Here is a 20,383-nt window from a genome sequence, read left to right as displayed (position 1 = left end):
CTAGGTTACAGGATATATAGCCTGGGTCTGGGAGGGACTACAAGCCAGGCTACACCCTGACTGTTTTTATCTGACTACTCTGGAATAAACTGGAAGAACTGATGGGCTTTCTCTGAGTATACCGGTATTTCATACAGTGAGACAAAAATTAGGTTGCAAGCTAAAATTGCTTGTTTTTTTTTTTTAAAGTTGCATATTTAGGCAAATAATGTTATATTAAAAATATGACTGTGTGGTTCTCCTATTCTGTGTATTTCAGCCTTCACTCACTCTGATAGGCTAGTTTCACATCTAAACAGCTACCAACTATGACTTCTGCCCTTTATCTGCAATACAAGTAGCATACGGTCTTGATTCTACAGCAGAATCTGTGGGTACTTAGTCAACTCATTCCATATAAGTTTGAATGTATAGTCTTTATTTAGTCCACTGTGTTTGTAAGGCAGAGGCGAGGACTTGCAGAATCTCTCTCCACCCTTTCCCCCTCTTCAGCATCACCTTAAAAAATTGGAGGGCAGACGCCTGGATTTCGATTACAAGAAGAAAAGGCAAGGCAAAATCCCAGATGAAGAACTCCGTGCGGCTCTGGAGAAGTTTGATGAGTCAAAGGAAGTTGCTGAGTTGAGCATGTTTAATCTGCTAGAAATGGATGTGAGCAAATCTCTTATCTCCTTGGAATGTGTTGTAGTATTGACATGTTTGTTGGCAGTTTAACGACTTTTTAAACAAGTAGAAAAACAAAATAAAAGAACTGAGTTTTGTGTTCATGTTTCCTAGACTCTCTTCCATGAATATGCATCATCGTATTTCTTAAATCAACAGAGCAAGCATGCACAATAATAATGTTTTATTTGTGTGCAAGCTAGTCTGTGTATGGACTCTTAACATAAGAAGCACATTTCTGCCCCGGGCCAACGTCTATCTAGCCCTCATTCCAGAACCCAGCTGGAATTGAATGATTCTTTCTCAGAAAATGCCCAATACTGATTGACCAGTCTGCCACTGGTATACCAATGGTTCTGCCCATTTCCTGCTGAAGTGAGCTCCTAACACAAGTCTACATACATTTATGTTCACTTTGGCTCTCCAGTCCAATACAGATAATACTTTATTCACTGTTTCTTGCATGTTGGAGTGTTAGTGCCTTTACGAAAGCTCTTTGAATAAGCCGCACGACAATAATCAACACACGTTTTCAATATCTCCCTTTTTCAGATCGAGCAAGTGAGCCAGCTATCTGCCCTTGTACAAGCCCAACTGGAGTACCACAGGCAAGCCACACAGATCCTCCAGCAAGTTAGTTCCAAGTTGGAAGAGAGGTAGCTAAATATTTCTGATGTTCTTAAAAAAAGGGGGTGGGGATCTGAGGCTTAATATATGTTTCAATTTGTGTATATTGTCTGTGCAAACATGTCAGCAGTGCTGAACCAGAAAAAACAGGCTTGAAATTGTATTGTTGATCTGTTCAGTCTTTTAACACATAACTTAAATCCCATTGGTTGCAGCCACCAGGAAGTAAGATGCGTAAGTGTAACTTAGGGGTGGAGCATGTTATATTTTGCAGCAGGCACTCAATCAAAAACATCCTCATTGTGATGAGGTCTCTACCACCACCCCCATCCCTAGCCTTACTAGTATTCACACAGTTGCTCCCATGCCAGTAAAAGAACAGATACAGATGGATTGAAATGTTACTTCTAAAGACTGGTGGTGGGGTTAGTTCCCTTTTTTCATTCTGAAGTCATGCGTACCGATTTCAGGTGTTGCAAAGCTTGGAGCTGGCTTCTTTGCTTGTTTTAAATTCTGTAAGTTGTTGACAGGAAGATTTTGGAGCTACCTAATACACTTTTACTCAACTATATATAGTCTTTCTACTGTTGACTTTAAGCACCTTGGACAAGTCCAGTCTGTTGCATTCTATCAACGGAGAGTTCAATATATTCAGTGAGCCGGGGAATCTGCATAGCTTCAGTTCCACTGCAAATGTGACCTCAAACCGCAGAACATGACAGCTTTGCAGAAACACAGCTTTCCTGAGGTCTTTTGCAATCAGACCTTCCAGGAAAAAGTACAAAAGGATCTACTATGATGAAGGGTTATAATCAGTGCTATTTTTCTAGAAAAAGAGATACCAGAGCTCATCATGAACTTCTCTCTTGTTCTTTTAGAATGGCAATGGTGCTCACCTGAGAGGTGCCAGAGCTGAGCTCTGGTGAGCTCCGGCTGAAAAAAGCCCTGGTTATAAATATACCAAAACAAAACAAAACAAAACAAAATATCTAAGATTCTCTAGTTTATTCAGAATGCAAGGGAAACTTTTTGTCTTTCATTAGTCTTGGTGCTTACGATTTGCTGATGAATTGCTTGCTCCGGATTTGCTTATCTTCTGGCAGGATAAAAGATGCCTCAGTTCAGCCCAGAAGAGAGTATCAGCCAAAGCCCCGCATGAGTTTGGACTTCTCTGAAAACAATCAGCACAACGGAGGGCTCTCTAATGCCACCACTCCCAAGCCCTCAAGTAAGAGAAGGTGGAAAGGAGGGGTGGGGAACATATGATAGTAAAGTCTCTCTGGGGGTTGCTCCGAAAATTATACTAAACAAGGACAAACGCTGGCATGAGCGACTCCTGCAATAGCATTTTCAGTTTCTGGCTAGGAATGCCCAAAGGATGAATTCTGTAGAAAGATGCATGGGCAGTATCAGATGTGGGCACACCTAACATAATTCACCATGGAAGAAATGCACAGACTTTCGCCCTTGGATATGAGACAAGGAGCATTGAAAAGCAGGGGCATCTGTCAGCGTAATTCATTGGTTGATCTGTCATACATTTATATTTTTCCTACTGTTCCTCCAAAAAGTCAAAGCTGGCGCACATGACATTATCTCCTTTTATTCTCACAGTACGAATGAATGAATGAATGAATATTTATTTGCGCCAGCCATCGGCCATAGCAATAAAACAACAATACGATATACAAAGAATTAAAAAAGTCAATTTTATAAAATACATATTAGGGTTTTTAATCAATAGTCAAATAGTGGATCTTATTCTAATTGTCCCAGCTGAAAACCTTGCAGCCTTTGCTGTCACCTGCTCATCTTGATCTGCCAAGAGAAAGGACACTGGGGCAGTGGCTGGGCGACCCGGAATGGACAATAAAAGAGGGGTGATAATCTCATTCCTCAAGTCTTTATAAAGGGTGCAAGCCAGAAGGGCATGCACCACCGATTCAGTGCTGCCATCTCCACAGGGACGTAAGCGTTTTTCATGTGGAATCTGTTGGAATCATCCCTCAAATACAGCCAAGGTCAATACATTCAATCTTGCGAGAGTAAAGGCACGTCTATATTTTAGAATTGCTAGGTTATTTAGATTGTTTAGAGTGCCAGAGAGTCGAGATGGGAAGGTGGGAAATAGTTATACCATGGGCAAAATTTCCTTATTGTGGCCAAGTTATTCTGATGCTCAATATCATTTAGGCGCTGACAGGTTGTGAGGTTGCAATTCCTAAAGCATTCCTCCATGTGTTGCTGATCCAATGCCATTGGTAGATTTACCAACCCAACTGGCAGCAAAGGCAGAAAATGGTGGCGGCTCCCCAAAGAGGGGCCCATGCTTACCTTCATAATCTGTGTTGACCAAAGACCTCCTGACTCCACCCCAGCTCATTCAGTATAAAATGTGGTCCTGCTACTGGGTGCAAACCATTGAATATGTCTAGGCTGAAGTATGCAATTCTTGGTCTGAGGACATGATCTAGACCACAGGCCAGTTTCCCTCAAGATGCCCACCATGCTCCTTTTAAATAAATAATTTTTAAAAATCAAGTGTTCCTATGAAGCAAAAATTAAAAACTCAGTTGGCACAGTGTTGGGGTGCATTTGTGCATGCTTCCTGTGAGGTGTGGATCTCTGTGTGGGTTGCCCCACTTGATTTTGTCTACACCCATTTCTGGTATGGGACCCTCAGAGGGCCACCAAATAAAGTTAGCTACTCCTGGCACAAGGGACGTGGGTGGCGCTGTGGTCTAAACCACAGAGCCTAGGGCTTGCCGATCAGAAGGTCAGCGGTTCGAATCCCTGTGACGGGGTGAGATCCCGTTGCTCTATCCCAGCTCCTGTCAACCTAGCACTTTGAAAGCATGTCAAAGTGCAAGTAGATAAATAGCTACCGCTCTGGCGGGAAGGTAAACGGTGTTTCCGTGCGCTACTCTGGTTTGCCAGAAGCGGCTTAGTCATGCTGGCCACACGATCCAGAAGCTGTACACCGGCTCCCTTGGCCAATAAAGCAAGATGAGTGCCGCAACCCCAGAGTTGGCCACGACTGGAACTAATGGTCAGGGGTCCCTTTACCTTTACCTTACTCCTGGCACAAATGCTTCCACACACTGGGAACCCTGGGCTCTCAGGTTTCCTGGTCATGCTTAGAAAAACTACATGTGTCCACCCCACTGAATGTAGGGGAGTCAAGCGTGTTGCCAGCAGCTACGATGTCCTTGGCCATGTGTTCTGTCAATGAAGGTTTTGAAGGTGAGCAGAAGTCTCCGATGGCATTGTGGACGGCTGTCCTTTTACTGAGGTTTGTTGAACCCTCCGTGGGCTTCTGAGCATCATTCCTGGGCTGCGTTCAGCCTAGGGAGTCGAAAGTTGCACAAGGTCCACACTCGAGAATAAAAAAAAAGTTGTGCAAATTGTGTGTGCATGTGTAAATAGCAGCCAAATTGGGATGGCAGCACAGGGATATGGAGGGGGATATGTCCTCCCATGTCCCAAACCTGTGCTATAACCAGACATTTATCAGCTAGTATGACTACTCTCCTCAGCCAGTCCAAGGGCCCATCTAGTCCATCATTTTTTTTATGCTGGACCAGATTTATTTATTTTTGCCATGTGTAGGGTACCTGGTTCCCCCCAGTTGTCACTGCCTACAGTGCCCACCATCCCTTGCCATGCTGGCTGGGGCTGATGAGGGCTGGAGGGCAGCACGTTGCCTACCCCTGACTTCTGCCAGTATTGATTTATTTCTCTGTCTCTAAGCGCCTTTTTTTCTGTTCCCCTCTCTTCCCTCCGCTTCCTCTGCAGATGTTCCCATGGACCAGCCGTGCTGTCGAGCTCTGTATGACTTCGATCCTGAAAACGAAGGGGAGCTGGGTTTTAAAGAGGGTGATATCATTACCCTCACTAACCAGATTGACGAAAACTGGTATGAAGGGATGCTTCATGGCCAGTCGGGCTTTTTCCCTATTAATTACGTGGATATTCTCGTTGCTTTGCCTCATTAGGAGGGCTGAATCACCATGTCTTAATCTCCCCCCCTCCCTCGAGAAATAAATAAAACAGGTCATGTGTCGACACCACTGCTTTTAAAAAACAAAGCAATGAATACATAATATGGCTGCTTACTCCACATCACAAATACAAGCTGCGGTGGTGTTTTTTTCTTAAAACAAAAACAAAAAACCAGTCATTGGGCCCCCACAGACAATCCTTGGTTTTCGTGTTGTCATGCTACATCGTGGTGATGCGTGTTATCGTCTCCAGGCTGTGTGCCCAGGCACGTGGGATTTTCACGTTCACACACGCACGGTTGCCACAGAGCAATGTCTGCAGAATGATGGGGGGAGAAAGTGGCGGTAGGCGATTTGAGTCAGTCATAGTGTTGGGAATGGGGGATGCAGTTGAGTTATCTGGGAAGAAAAGCCTTTCACCAGTCTACTGCCATTTTAGTTCTCCCATCGAAAGCGGGGAGCTGGGTAGCGCCCCTGATTGTTCCATCTTTCCCTTCCCAAATGTTGCGGTTTATGCGGGCCTAATATCGCTAACCAGCTTCCCATGTCGTTCTTCTCTTAAAAAGGAAAAAATAAAGGGGGAGGGGAAAGACAGAGTCCCGTCCTTGGAGAAACAGCATAGCGTATATTTCAGTTTCTCCACAGATGAATCGCCACTATTCTATACCCGCTGTTGGCGTAGAACCAGCTTTTATATACGCAATAGTTAAATAGAGGCCTGTGCAGTATCCAGGTTACCTTTTGAAACCATCCAAAGGCCAGGCCAGGAAAGTAAAGCGCCACAAGCCAATGTGGCTTTCCTCAGAAATGTTGGACATAACAACAACAACAACAACAACAACAACAACAGCAACAACAGCAACCTAATGCCAGCAGCAAATAGATGATGCTAGAAGAAAAACCTAAAGAAACAAACAAACACAACTGTTTTCACTTTGTGTAAAGTCTAGGCACAAAAAACAACAACCCCAATATTATTCTACATCTTCACTGAAAAATAATAATGAAAAGCAACTCACGTTATGTAATTTTTATTTTCATCTACCTTGTGTTCTTCGAACATCATTTGTGTATATTCTGCCCTCAATGAGGACTAAAAAACAAACAAAACAGAAGAATCTTTGTGCTGAGCAATTAAAGCGACATGTGGCTATATATGCAAAAACATTCAAGTTGATTTTTCCTCTCCAGAGTTATATATATATATATATATATATATATATATATATATATATATATATATACACACACACACCGTTCCGTGTCCTACATTTTGTGTGTGCATAGTGATGTCTCTAGCTGATTCACTGTTCCTATTTTTGGTAACTGCTGTAAGAGTTTGTTTTAATTTGAGTTGCCCAGAGTTCTATTTATCTATCTACGTACATATATATTTCTATATGTACAGACTCTTCCTCCTGCACTGCTTTGGACGTGCCGCTTCAGTATTGGACCGTGTGAAATGACGGCAATCCTCCTGCTTTTAATGTATAAACTTATACCATGGAGAGCATTGTTATTTCAAATAAAAATGCGGATTGACTAGTGAATGAGTGTGTGTGCTTTCCCCCACATATCATTGATTTGCTGTTTCTCTTGTTGTGCCAGCACAATCGCATTCTGTAGGTCAGGGCAGGGGGGCTTGTAGAGGGGGCTTGGGAGAACTCTAGTAAAAATCTGGGGGATTTGCATGAGATCAACACCTGTTTCCGACTTGTCTAGCTACAGCAACAACTAACAACCCACCCACCCCAGTTTCCTTACCCTCCCAGAATCATTATTTTATTTGTTTTTTCGAAATACTTATGCGCCACCTTTTGCCAAAACTGGCTCTGATGTAGTTTTCGTCGTTAAAAATGCCACGGCGATACGAACACAGAATAAAACAACCGCTACATAAAACAGAACCATTGGCAAATGCCTAACATGGGATAACACAAAATGGTTTTGCCTGGTGCCTGAAAAAAACCAAAACAAAACAAGTGCTGGTCATTTGAGGCTCCCTAGGAAGGGCTTTTATAAATGGGGTGCCACCACCAAAAAGCCCTGTCTCTGATTGTTGCCTGCTTCACCTTTGACAAGGAAGTAACAGAGGAAAAGGTCTTTGGCTAACCCAAGATGCAGGCATCAAGATGCTATGGGACGTAAAGGAGCTCAGTCCCAAGCTGTTAAGTCTTCACAAGTCAATATCAGCAGCTTCATCCAATTCTGTTTTATTACGTTTCAATATTTTTAGCATATACCGTCAAAACACAATTTCATCTTTTCTCTTATTTTTGTCGCCTTCCCTTTTTTCCATGGAGTTGTTGTTTCTCCCCTTCTGATGCTAACTATCTTCTATCTCTCAAATCATAACCATAATACGGTGGTACCTCTAGTTATGAACTTAATTCGTTCCGGAGGTCCGTTCTTAACCTGAAACTATTCTTAACTAGAGGTGTGCTTTCGCTAATGGGGCCTCTTGCTGCTGCTGCGCCACCAGCACACAATTTCGGTTCTTATCTTGGGGCAAAGTTCTCAACTTGAGGTACTGGTAACTCTTCCAGGTTAGCAGAGTTTGTAACCTGAAACATTTGTAACCTGAAGCGTTTGTAACCTGAAGTGTTTGTAACCTGAAGTGTATGTAACCTGAGGCGTTTGTAACTCGAGGTACCACTGTAGTATAGTCTAATTACTTCTGTTGCTCATAGCTCAAATCCTGCTTTCAAGTTCATCATACTACGATATTTCTTTAAATAGTCTGAAAAGGGCATCCTTTCTTTCATAAAACATTCATCATTAGATTCTCTTCATTTTCCCAGTTCTGCAGATTCCATTATCTTACTTATCCATTCTTCTTTGACTGGAGCTTCTTCTTCCTTCTGTTTCTGTGCATATAGAATCCTAGCTGCTGCTGTTACATACATAAAAAACTTTGACATTTTAGAGGAAGGGATTTCTACCCCTATAATCCCTAACAGAAATGCTTAGGGCGCGCGCGCGCGCACACACACACACACACACAGTCGTACCTTAGTTTTTGAACAGCTTAGTTCTCAAACATTTTGGCTCCTGAACCGCTGCAAACCTGGAAGTGACTGCTCCAGTTTGCGAACTATTGGGCCGGTTGTATGCGTCTCTCGCACCTCATCATTAAAATCTGTCTCATTAGGGCAATGTTCATGTGGGAAAGAGATGTGATGTACTTTTCACATATATACTGTAGTGATGTGAAGTGGAAGCATGGAGAAATGGCTCTCATGCCATTGTGTAAGTGTGTGAAGGGCACTAATTGTGTGCTCAAAACGAGGCTGCATATACTCCTGTGATTGCAGGGATGACCAAGGAAGTATCTTGCAATTACTTCCTTTGCAATTAGTTCATTAGTTTGTGTGCTTTGAATACATTCCACATAATGATGATTAAAACAAGACAGAAATGTTTACATGAAATTTCACAATTGAACTGAGTTCCAGGCGTGCACACACACACACACACACACACACACACACACACACACAAATGTGCCCCAGTTTTAAGTTATAATAATTATTTAATAATTATTTATATGCCTCCCATCTGACTGGGTTACCCAAACCCCTCTGGGTGGCTTCTAACAAATTAGGTTGGCTAGCAAGTATCAAATCCCAGGCACTTTGAAGCCGCTGAGCCTGTGGGACTACAGCACTGTTAGCTAAGCAAGCCATATATTATCCTTTCTGAAGGGAGGCGATGTTGTGCTGTCATCGACAGGTTCTGCTGCCTTCAATCATTTTCGACTCCTCTAAGTTTTTGTGCAGCCTTCCAGAACATTTTTAAAATGCAAAACTCTTGCTTAGCTGCTATACCAGTCAGAAGTAGTTTGATTTATGAATGTTTTCAATCAAGATAAACAGGTTGGGGGTGGGGAATCCTAATACTGAAATGTCGACTGGAAACAGATTGCAAACAATGTAATGCTGTTTTCTAACCAAGGGGTACATCTGCCCAAAGTGACTTGGTAATCTAAGTGATGCTATTTGGAGCTGACTTTGCATTCTGTATGGAGAATCTTGGAGCAAGCTATGAAAGTGTTTAGAAAAGGGTTTGTGTAGCGCCTTGGTAGAGCACACACTTCATGCGAATAAGGTACTGAAAAGGATATCAGGTAGTTGGACTGGGAAAAGATCTGAGCGAATGGCTGTCAGCTGCAGACAATCCTGGGAACCATAATGAATGGTTTGATACAATTGAAGAAAGCTTCATACAGGTTCCCTCACTGCGAGAAGCGAAGTTACAGGCAATCAGGCAGGGGGCCTTCTCAGTGGTGGTGCCTGCCCTGTGGAACGCCCTCCCATCAGATGGCAAGGAAATAAACGACTATCAGACTTTTAGAAGACATCTGAAGGCAGCCCTGTTTAGGGAAACTTTTAATATTTGATGAATTATTGTATTTTGATATTTTGCTGGAAGCCGCCCAGAGTGGCTGGGGAAACCCAGCCAGATGGGCAGGGTATAAATATTATTATTATTATTATTATTATTATTATTATTATTATTATTATTATATTTGTTAATATGTGACCCTTAAAATCCTCATAAGCCTGATGTGGCCTGCTGATTAATGCAGAGCCTTCCAAGTGTGTTTTGTTGCATTTCTTATTTTTAAAAGTTCTCTGCGTAATTTATATTGGGATAAAACAAAACACTTTAACAATCTTACATTTTTAAAGGGGGAGGAATAGCTGCTTGTAGCTGTATTACCTTTTCTCCGGCAGTCCACAGGATGGAGCACTGACTTTGTTTTCCTTTTGACTCCACCACACCTGGTCTCCTCTGACGGCGGCAGGCAGTATTTCAAGAGGTATGTCACGTCTGGGTTCTCTGTGGCATCATTGACAAAAAGGTCCAACTAAATACACTTTGAATTGGTGCAAATCACGATTGCCTTGATAATTTTACATTGCATAATTTTTGATGCAAATCTGATGGGGGGGAGGTTTTTTTTTGGTATGATTATTCCTTTCCCACTTCGCCTGCAAGGAGGGAATTTCTCCATAAACTCAATACTTATATTAAATATTCAGACAGACTGGCTAGGGCCATAGGTTTCTGTAGTTCCTTCTGGTGGTTCCCTTGCTGCGAGAAGCAAAGCTACAGGGAACCAGGCAGAGGGCCTTCTCGGTAGTGGCGCCCACCCTGTGGAACGCCCTCTCACCAGATGTCAAAGAGAAAAACAACTACCAGACTTTTAGAAGACATCTGAAGGCAGCCCTGTTTAGGGAAGCTTTTAATGTTTAATAGGTTATTGTATTTTAGTGTTCTGTTGGAAGCCGCCCTGAGTGGCTGGGGAAACCCAACCAGATGGGCGGGGTATAAATAATAAATTATTATTATTATTATTATTATTATTATTATTATTATTATTATTATTATTATTATTATTATTGTTTATATACCACTCTGGTAACCTGTAGAGGGAGTTACCGAGAAGGAATGAATGCCGAAGTGAATATTGACTATTTCTTCCAACTCCAGGCGAGTCACTTCTGCGTCGGAAAGAAGCTCATCCTTTGCCTCCGCCCAGTATAGTATTCCAGGGCCAGCTCAATACATTTTGACACAAAATGGCGGCCGCCTCCTGCCAGGGGAAAAGGAATGTGTGAAGATCTACATCAACAACAAGGGGGCGGGGATAAAGGTCTCCACTGGGAACAGGGGGGGGGGAGGAGACCCACAATGACTCCTATTCACAAAGAGGCTGCTATCGAGGCAGCATTGTGGCATGGGCTGTGAAGAAGGAAGCAGATCCAGCCTCTGAAGAGTGTGGCACAGCTGTCATTGCCACTGCGGCAGCAGCACTGGGCGACGCATTCCTCGGAGGCTGGCTATGCTGCTTCGGTAGATGCTGTGGGAATGGTCAGGGATGCAGGAGAGGATATATTGTTTGATTACAGCCTTTCCAACTTGGGTAAACAAGTTCATAATTTAGCAAAGTAACATTCCCCTTTTTAAACTCACAGCAGATGCTTTTGCTCAGGCTCGCTAAAGCCTCTATAACAACTGTTCTGGTATTTCCCCCTTATTCCCTCAGAAAAGATAAGACATGGCACAGTCTTCTATAAAAGTATAAAAAGAGTTTACTCACTCACATTCTGTTCACAGTCTGCCAGAAGGCAGACTTATCTTAGAAAAGTAACATACACTTGGAAACTATCTCATAAAGAGACAGTCCCTTTGTCCTCTCTTGTCTGGAAGCCAAGAGAGCATCTTTGGCTGAGCAGATGTTTCTTCTTCGACGAAAGTAGTCAGAGAGAGAGAGAGAGATGGCTGCCCTGCCCTGTGCTTTTGTCATTACCTGCACAGGTGAGGCCATGCCCACCTCTAGTCACATGCAGAGGAAGTCTGTCCCAGCCCAGAAGGAAACAGGAAGTTTACCTGCTGGCTGGACAAACATTCCTCCCTATGTGTAAGCATGTTCACTCTAGGAATGTTGTACTTGACTGCTCTTGTGTTTCACATCCCACAGATGCTACCACCTGAGGCGGTCCTCTCACTTTGCCTCATGGGTGGACCAGTCCCATGTTATCCATTTGGAAGTTGCAAGAGATGTTTAGGAAGAAAAACCAAAGGAGGCAGCCCCTGCAGTAGCTTGTCTTAATAATAATAATAATAATAATAATAATAATAATAATAATAATACATTTTATTTATATCCCGCCCTCCCCAGCCGAAGCCGGGCTCAGGGCGACTAACAACAATAAAATAGTACAACATTCTAAAATCATTTCATTATAAAATTAATTCAACTCAAAATGATGGCAACCATTAGGCTAAAGTTCTGTGAAGATTGCCTAAGGAGGGAGTCAGGCTGTGCCCTGACCAAAGGCCCGTTGGAACAGCTCTGTCTTGCAGGCCCTGCGGAAAGATGTCAAGTCCCGCAGGGCCCTAGTCTCTTGTGACAGAGCACTCCACCAGATTGGAGCCACAGCCGAAAAAGCCCTGGCTCTAGTTGAGGCCAGCCTGACCTCTCTGTGGCATGGGACCTTCAGGATGTTTTTGTTTGAAGACCGTAAGTTCCTCTGTGGGACATACCAGGAGAGGTGGTCCCGTAGGTACGAGGGTCCTAGGCCGTATAGGGCTTTAAAGGTTAAAACCAGCACCTTTAAATAACAGAACCTCTGCAGCTTTGTTACGGTGGCAATGAATGGATCGTAGGATTTGGGGAAGGCAGGAACTCAGTGACAGATAATCTTCCTTGCATGCCCCAGGTTCAGTCCCCAGTGTCTCCTTGCAAAATGTGCCAGGGTGAACAGCCCAGAGCTGGATGATCACTGCCTATGGCAAACAGCATGGCAAGCTAGCTGTCCGATGCAAACTACAAGGGACTTATCCTCCTGCCTATCGAGTTCGTGAATGGCTGTGGCTTGTAAGATCCTTTCTTTGCACACCCAGCTGTTCCTTGTTTGCAGAGGTGGGCAAGCCAGCTGCGCTCCGGTCCAGAGTCTGACTGACAGGAGTCTGGCAGCGCATGTGCCTATGCAAGGGAAAGTCCGGGAGATTATTTCAGTGTTATTGTCTGGCATTTGCAGAAATGTCTCAAAACCTCCACGCGTTAATAATAAAGCAGCATTTAGGTGGCTTGTTGGTTTGCTGCCTGGGTTTCCTTTGGCTCTGCCATGCGCTTAAGAAATTATGGTTTGCCCAGTTTCATTTTTTAGCTTCCTGGGTTTTGTGTTGCTGTGGGAAGCATGTTCGTTCCATTGAGGAAATTAAAATAAGGGAGAGGCTTTTGGAGGGGAAAAAAGGATGCTTATAACCTGAGGCTTCAAGAACTAAAATTTCATTCTGGCCACAAGTCCAAAAAGTCAGTGGGAGCTGAAGGATCAGTTACAAGATGATGCTTTTATTTTATGATTTTATTTTATTTTATTTATGCATATGAAGAGCTTTCTATTCTGTCTTTCTGGTGCATGCACACCAGAAACTTACTTATTTATTCATTAAAACATTTCCATTTCACTCTTTTGGTGCAAAGGAGCTGCCTGGGGCAGCTATCGTTTGAAAACTATAATGGCATAAAAGCAGTAAATACCAAGCAATGAACTCATGAGGCAGGATCAGCAATAAAATACACGCATAAGAACATTACCTGCTGCATATAATGAAAGTCTTGCAGAATAAAAAAGATCTTTAGCAACCAGTAAGGGATGGAGTTACATACGTCATGGAACAGCCTAGATGCAGCCAGTGAGAATTTTTTGCTGAATTTTCTTCAAAGTTCTTTGCAGTTTTAGCAAAGGACTCACATGCAGTCGTCTGGTTCACACAACCATGTGACGGTGTGGGCATACAGTTCTTTCGTGCAATTTTCATGAGAGAACTATCGGGGAACAGAAGCATGACACCACATCCAAATATGTCCACTGTAGTAAAAAAAAAAAAAAGGTAAAGGACCCCTGGACTGTTAAGTCCAGTCAAAGGCAACTATGGGGGGAGGCGCTCATCTCGCTTTCAGGCTGAGGGAGCTGGCGTTTGTCCACAGACAGCTTTCCAGGTCATGTGGCCAGCAGGACTAAACCGCTTCTGGCACAACGGGACACCGTGACGGAAACCAGAAACATTGTTTACCTTCCCGCGGGAGTGGTACCTGTTTATCTACTTGTGCCAGTGTTGTTTCGAACTGTTAGGTTGGCAGGAGCTGGGACAAAGCAACGGGAGCTCACTCCATCATGGAGATTCGAACCGCTGACCTTTTGACCAGCAAGGCCAAGAGCTTCAGTGGTTTACACCACAGCGCTACCCACATCCCTTTACCACTGTAGTGTCACATCAAAGCTACCAGTGTGGTTGAAATATAGCATATCTGTCAAAAAGCCACAGCGCCATTACACAGCAGCTAATGCAATGTGAAAGGAGGATGAGGAATGAGGCCACCAAACGCTAGCGTTATAACCAGGAAAACTAATACAATAAACCCCGTGTCTGAAAGCATCCTGAGCGCTACATGTGAATGGAGCTAATGCGTGAGCATAAATGCTCCTCTTTAATTAAACCCAACCCGTCACCACCACAATTCCCCTTCTTTCCATTCTTAATCAAAACAATCTTTAATCATCATCATCATCATCTTTATGTGGATGGTGAATCAAGGATTCAACTTTTATTCACTCATGACAGTGAAGCAAATGTTTTTTGAATGTTTGATCTAATAAGTCAGCTTTGCATCTGTTAGCAGCAGCTGTGGAAATAGTAGCATGAAGAAAAGTTGCAAAATTTATCTTTTTAGAAGAATATATAAAAAGCTCTGAGCGGTGTGTATAAAGTAATTATCAATAATTTGCAAACAAAACCAGCATTTTTGTTTTTTAAAAAACCAGAATACACATCTGGATAGTGGATTTTCTTTCTTTCTTTCTTTCTTTCTTTCTTTCTTTCTTTCTTTCTTTCTCTGATTTTGCAGTGGTTAAAGCACACTGCCTTTTAAGATCAGCTGTAGTTGGAGTCCAGCAACATCCCCATTAAAGAAAACCAGGGCACTTGTTAATGGGGATGTATCTGTGCAGGAAGCCTGTGAGATATTATTCTGTATTAGCATTTCTGCCCAAAGGGCTTTGTTTCTCTAACTGCTCTATGATGACAGGGGTAAAACCCAAGAAAGGATTCATTCCCCTGCATGGAGACAGTGAGAGCATTTGCATCTTGAATTTCTGTCCGCTGCATAAAAGCACGTCTAAGAAACAAAGGTGGTAGTCATTCTGTGGCAGGGACAGGGCTGTGCTCACTGTACTCTTAGGCCATTAAAAATAAATAAATTCTGGCAGTGTTCCTTAACGTTTCCAAGTGCATCTAATGATTGCAGATGAGGTTGCACATGTGCACATCCTTACCTGGAAATGGATTTAAATTCATCCAGAGCCTACATTCCAATGACTCAGGGAAATCCTATTTTATGGAGGAAAATAGGTTGCCCTCTAGCGGTGAAACACTTTTATTCCCACTCCAAAAACCATACACAGAAATAATTTATGAGATTGTATAGCTTCCTGATCAAACCCATTTGCAGGCTTTTTTGAGTGTCCCAGGAATCTGCGCCAAGCAAAACTGTGTTCAGAGTGTAGATTTAAAATTTTGGAGGAAGCTTGCCTAAAAAAAACCCCACCTGCCCCATCCATGTCATTTAAAGCACTCCTATACAACTTTGATTTTGATTTCCCAGTAGTGATGCATGGAAGTGAGAGCTGGACCATAAAGAAGGGTGATCGCCGAAGAATTGATGCTTTTGAATTATGGTGCTGGAGGAGACTCTTGAGAGTCCCATGGACTGCAAGAAGATCAAATCTATCCATTCTTAAGGAAATCAGCCCTGAGTGCTCACTGGAAGGACAGATCGTAAAGCTGAGGCTCCAATACTTTGGCCAACTCATGAGAAGCGAAGACTCATTGGAAAAGACCCAGATGTTGGGAAAGATGGAGGGCACAAGGAGAAGGGGATGACAGAGGACGAGATGGTTGGACAGTGTTCTCAAAGCTACCAGCATGAGTTTGACCAAACTGTGGGAGGCAGTGCAAGACAGGAGTGCCTGGCGTGCTCTGGTCCATGGGGTCACGAAGAGTCGAACACGACTAAACAACTAAACAACAACAAGTCTTGCTGTGTTTTGTGGGTCTTAGGGGTAAGATATATTTTGGGGCTGTTTTGTGTGTTGAAGCCTTGTAGTAACATATTGAATTAACACAGGATCTGGGCACGCATACAGAGAGGACTGAATATTTTTCTATGGCAAGGACATTTATTAGTTATCTTCTTTCACAAAGGGGTTTCTTTCAGGTATAAAGAATAGTTGATATGCAATAAACAGGGAAGATTCATTTCATATATATATATATATATATATATATATATATATATATATATATATATATATATATTTCTCTGGAGCTATTGAGTGCAGTAAAGCCAAGTAAACTTTAACACTGAATTTTCATCCCCCCCACAAGATTTCTGCACAGAAATAAATAACAATGCTCTGAACACAGAGGCACACAAAATCCATTTATACAAGCAAAGCCTCTGAAGGATTCACCTTCCAAAAAAACAAAGTAGTTCATGGTTCTGTATATATTTATAGCTTTAATCTTCAGTCATAGTGGGTTGATGACAGTTGAACGGTGTGTGTTGTCCAGGTGAGCTTGACAGCTTATCAATCTGAAAACAGGCTTCAGGTGGTGTTGATAGCTGTCAATCTGAACACACCTATCTCTTTAAAAAACCTGAAGGGCTATATGCAGCAGCCTGCCCTTCTGTGCTGCAGGCAAGATTTTAATTTTGCCCTGCAGTGGGTATATTGAATGGAGAAGGCAGTCTTGGGGGAGGCAGCTGCATCCAATCTGAATAAATGATAATTTGCAAAGAGATAGGCACCACCTGAGGTTAGCAGCAAGAAGCCAGCCAGCCTTTCTCCCAAGCTCTGAAGCCCACTGAGCCACACTACAGAGAAGAGAAGGCCTTCTTTCCAGGATGGCAAGGTAAGGAGTTGTTCGGGGTCTTATCTGAATATTTATGTTCATGGCCCGGTTGCGATATTTGGGGACAAAAAGCAAGTCTTTCTTTAATTGTAGCTTGTGGCAAATATTGTGTATATCCTTGAAACATAAGGGAATAGTGCATTGTGCCGCAGAAAAGGATGGGAACAAGGCCAAGAAAGTCCAGCAGACTGGCAGGTGTTTTATTTATTTATGATGCCCCCACTTGGGAGTAAAAGTAGGATCAGTGTGAGAGCAATGGCTGCTACCTCTTGTGGGAAATTAGCATGTGTTGTTTGGTCAGTGCTGATCCCAATTTATAAATTGGATTGGTATTAATGACAAGATGTCATAGATATTGAGTACAAGATAGTGAAGATGTCATAGATATTGAGATAGTGATGATGATCATAATATATAACAATCTTACATGAAATTGGTGAAGGCACAGAAAGCTCTTTAATTAGCGGCCAGAACACAACACGGAGTTAACTGTGATGAAGAAATCAAGGCCATTATTTCCAAGTCAACATAAAATGGTTGCCATGCTTTTTTCACTCATTAGCTGTTATTTAAAAATGACTGTAGTCATCAAAGTTTTAAAAATAAAAGTTGAAATCCTGCATAGATGCTTGCTTTCACCTTCTCACATCTGTTAAGACTGGGGCGCTAGTGTGTGTCTGCGTTTAACTACATCCATTGTCCATTATAATATTTAAATCTAATATTAAACCTTTAAGTAAAGCAGAGCTGTGACCTAGTAGTGTTTGATATTTGGGTTCCTTTGCAGATTCCTTGAAGTAAACAATATTGTTAGGGTGAGTGGATGCTAATATCCAGTAGAGGGCACTCAGGCATTTTAAGATAGCTAACAGACTCCAAAGAGGATGCAATTTCATTTTGGCAAGTTTACCCAATAGATTGCTTACAAAAAGAACAGGTTTGGGCTGACATTCATGCTCCAGTTTGCAGCACAATACCAAATGCGGGCTAACCGAATCTGTCTGTTGCATTTTGTCATCTGGAAATTAAGAACCTAAGTCACAGGGAAAACTGGGAAATGCTAAATACGCAATGCAATGTTGCTCATTAGAGTTGGGGTGCATAAACTGCCTTGGACTCGATGTTTATGGATGTAAATGCCTTATGCAAGTAAATGTCAACATGCTAAAATGTTAACAGACCCATAACAGGGTGCCCACCAGTACTGCTGTGAATAAAGCAGACATTTCCGAAGTTGTTGGGGTTTATCTGCAGTGGCATGGATCCTAGGCTTGAATGCTGTCTTCCAAAAAGTGAAAATTCGGACAGAAAATTTGAGCTGGTGCGGGGGAGTTGTTGAACTTTTTTTTTAGTTTTGCCCAAAGTTGATGAGCGTGTGTGTGTGCGTGTGTGTGTGTGTGCGTGCAAAATCTCAAAAAATATTGAAGTTTTTGGCTCGCCATACATCTGGATTTCCCCGGACATTTCAGCGATTGCTGCCCGGACACTGTTTCCTACAGTCGATTCCTGGCTATGTCTGGGAAATTCCAGACATAAGGAATAGTCTCCCGTCTTTTCCTTCCCTTGCTTAGGGCAGCGACATACAGGACAGGACAGGACAGGCCTCTTGCACCTTTAGGTGTTGGGTAAAAGCTGGATTTTGTGACCAGTAGGACTTTGCAGGACTGGGGCCTTCCTAAGTTTGTTCTGAAGAGGCAAGGTGCAGCTGCACAGGTGAGGCCGATTGGTGGCAAGAGCTGGGAAGGGATATAAGGTCAGCATTTTCCCTTTGGCTCTTTGCCACAGCAACACGCTCCCTGCTTTGCTATGTTTGGCCCCTTGACTCCTTGCTTCCTGACCCTCGGACCCTTGACTTTGTAACTCTTTGCTTCTTGATCCTCGGACCCCTGACTTCTTGACTCCTTGCTTCCTGACCCCTGAACCCCTGACTTCGTGACTCCTTGCTTCCTGACCCTCGGACCCTTGACTTTGTAACTCTTTGCTTCTTGATCCTCAGACCCCTGACTTCTTGACTCCTTGCTTCCTGACCCCCGAACCCCTGACTTCGTGACTCCTTGCTTCTTGATCCATGGACCCTTGACTTTGTGACTCCTTGCTTCTTGATCCTCGGACCCTTGACTTTGTGACTCCTTGCTTCTTGATCCTTGGGCCCTTGACTTCGTGACTCCTTGCTTCTTGATCCTCGGACCCTTGACTTTGTGACTCCTTGCTTCTTGATCCTCGGACCCTTGACTTCGTGACTCCTTGCTTCTTGATCCTCGGACTCTTGGCTTCCTGACCCTCGGACTCTTGGTTTCCTGACTCCTGGCTTCTGGACCACCGTTCCTGCCCCCACCCTGCCATCTTGCCCCCGGTCCCCACGTCCCCAGCCAGGACTTCGATTGCCCGTGAACTGGACCGTGACAAGGTTGGCACCACAGGACATAGGTGAAAGTCAAGAATTGCTAGCAGAATAGTGCAGCTTTGAAGCAGTTGGCTGTAGTGAAGGATTGGAGAAGCCGTTGCCTTCCAGGTATAGCTAGACTACAGCTCTCAAAGGATGTGTTCTACCACTGAGTGAGCTGCAGTTCAGTACAAAGGTAAAGGTAAAGAGACCCTTGACCATTAGGTCCAGTTGTGAATGACTCTGGGGTTGCGGCGCTCATCTCGCTTTATTGGCCGAGGGAGCCAGCGTACAGCTTCCGGGTCATGTGGCCAGCAGGACTAAGCCGCTTCTGGCGAACCACAGCAGCGCACGGAAATGCCGTTTACCTTCCCACCAGAGTGGTACCTATTTATCTACTTGCACTTTGACATGCTTTCGAACTGCTAGGTTGGCAGGAGCAGGGACCGAGCAACGGGAGCTCACCCCGTCGCGGGGATTCGAACTGCCAACCTTCTGATCGGCAAGTCCTAGGCTTTGTGGTTTAACCCACAGTGCCACCCGCGTCCCAGTTCAGTACAAACTTTGTTCAAAATTACCCTGCAGCAAAGGCACCTGCTTGGACCAGGCCTTCCTTCCTTCTTCTATAGCAGTTTTAGCATAGTAGTTAATCCAGAAAATTGATAATGTTCAGTGTGGCTTTACGATTACATGCAGGAATGCTGCACACGTTTAGACTTCTTTCCCCCTTCTTGTAATCATTGATGTGCAGATGCTCATCTTTTTTTTAAAAAAAGGAATGTATTCTGAAACTGTTCAATGAAGCTCAAACAATTAATCATCTTTTAAAAAAACAAACCTGCTTCCCCTAGCCATAAGGAGACTTGTGGTTTTTTCCCCTTCCCTATACAAACCTGCAGATAAAGTGGTCTAACAATATTTGGCATACTTACAGCTTGCTTTTCATCACAGGTCAACCCAGTTTTACATACCTTTAATATGAGGGCCTTACAAGATTAACAAACATTAGCGCTAGCTTTTAGAGGCGACTGTCTTTATTCTGTGCACATGGTTAAGTGAGTCACAGGAAAGTGAAGATTTAAGCAGAATGCAAGCAATTAAGAAGGTTGTGTGTGTTTTAAGTTGATTTCCAAAATATGGGTTTCTCTCCAGCTTTTCTGGAGTGAGTGAGTGAGCCAGTGCTCTGCAGATTTGCAGTTTTAGTATTTCTCACCAAGTTTCT

At 43.2% G+C, this 20,383-nt stretch overlaps 1 protein-coding gene across 4 annotated transcripts in view; it reads left to right on the top strand.

The window, feature by feature from the left end:
* The window catches only part of SH3GL2 (SH3 domain containing GRB2 like 2, endophilin A1), a 91,559-nt gene extending 84,718 nt beyond the window's left edge, over nucleotides 1-6,841 (top strand). For all 4 annotated transcript variants that reach the window (XM_081176840.1, XM_081176839.1, XM_081176838.1 and 1 more), the window contains 4 exons: nucleotides 493-651; nucleotides 1,216-1,319; nucleotides 2,394-2,518; nucleotides 5,086-6,841. In XM_081176840.1, the coding sequence (XP_081032966.1) occupies nucleotides 493-651; nucleotides 1,216-1,319; nucleotides 2,394-2,518; nucleotides 5,086-5,285 (588 nt within the window). In that variant the 3' untranslated portion in view covers nucleotides 5,286-6,841. The remainder of the gene's footprint in view (nucleotides 1-492; nucleotides 652-1,215; nucleotides 1,320-2,393; nucleotides 2,519-5,085) is intronic.
* Nucleotides 6,842-20,383: the final 13,542 nt, after the last annotated feature.

Source organism: Podarcis bocagei, assembly GCF_964188305.1.
Source record: "Podarcis bocagei genome assembly, chromosome: 17".
Classification (NCBI taxonomy): Eukaryota; Metazoa; Chordata; class Lepidosauria; order Squamata; family Lacertidae; genus Podarcis; species Podarcis bocagei.
This window is presented reverse-complemented; position numbering and strand designations above follow the sequence as displayed.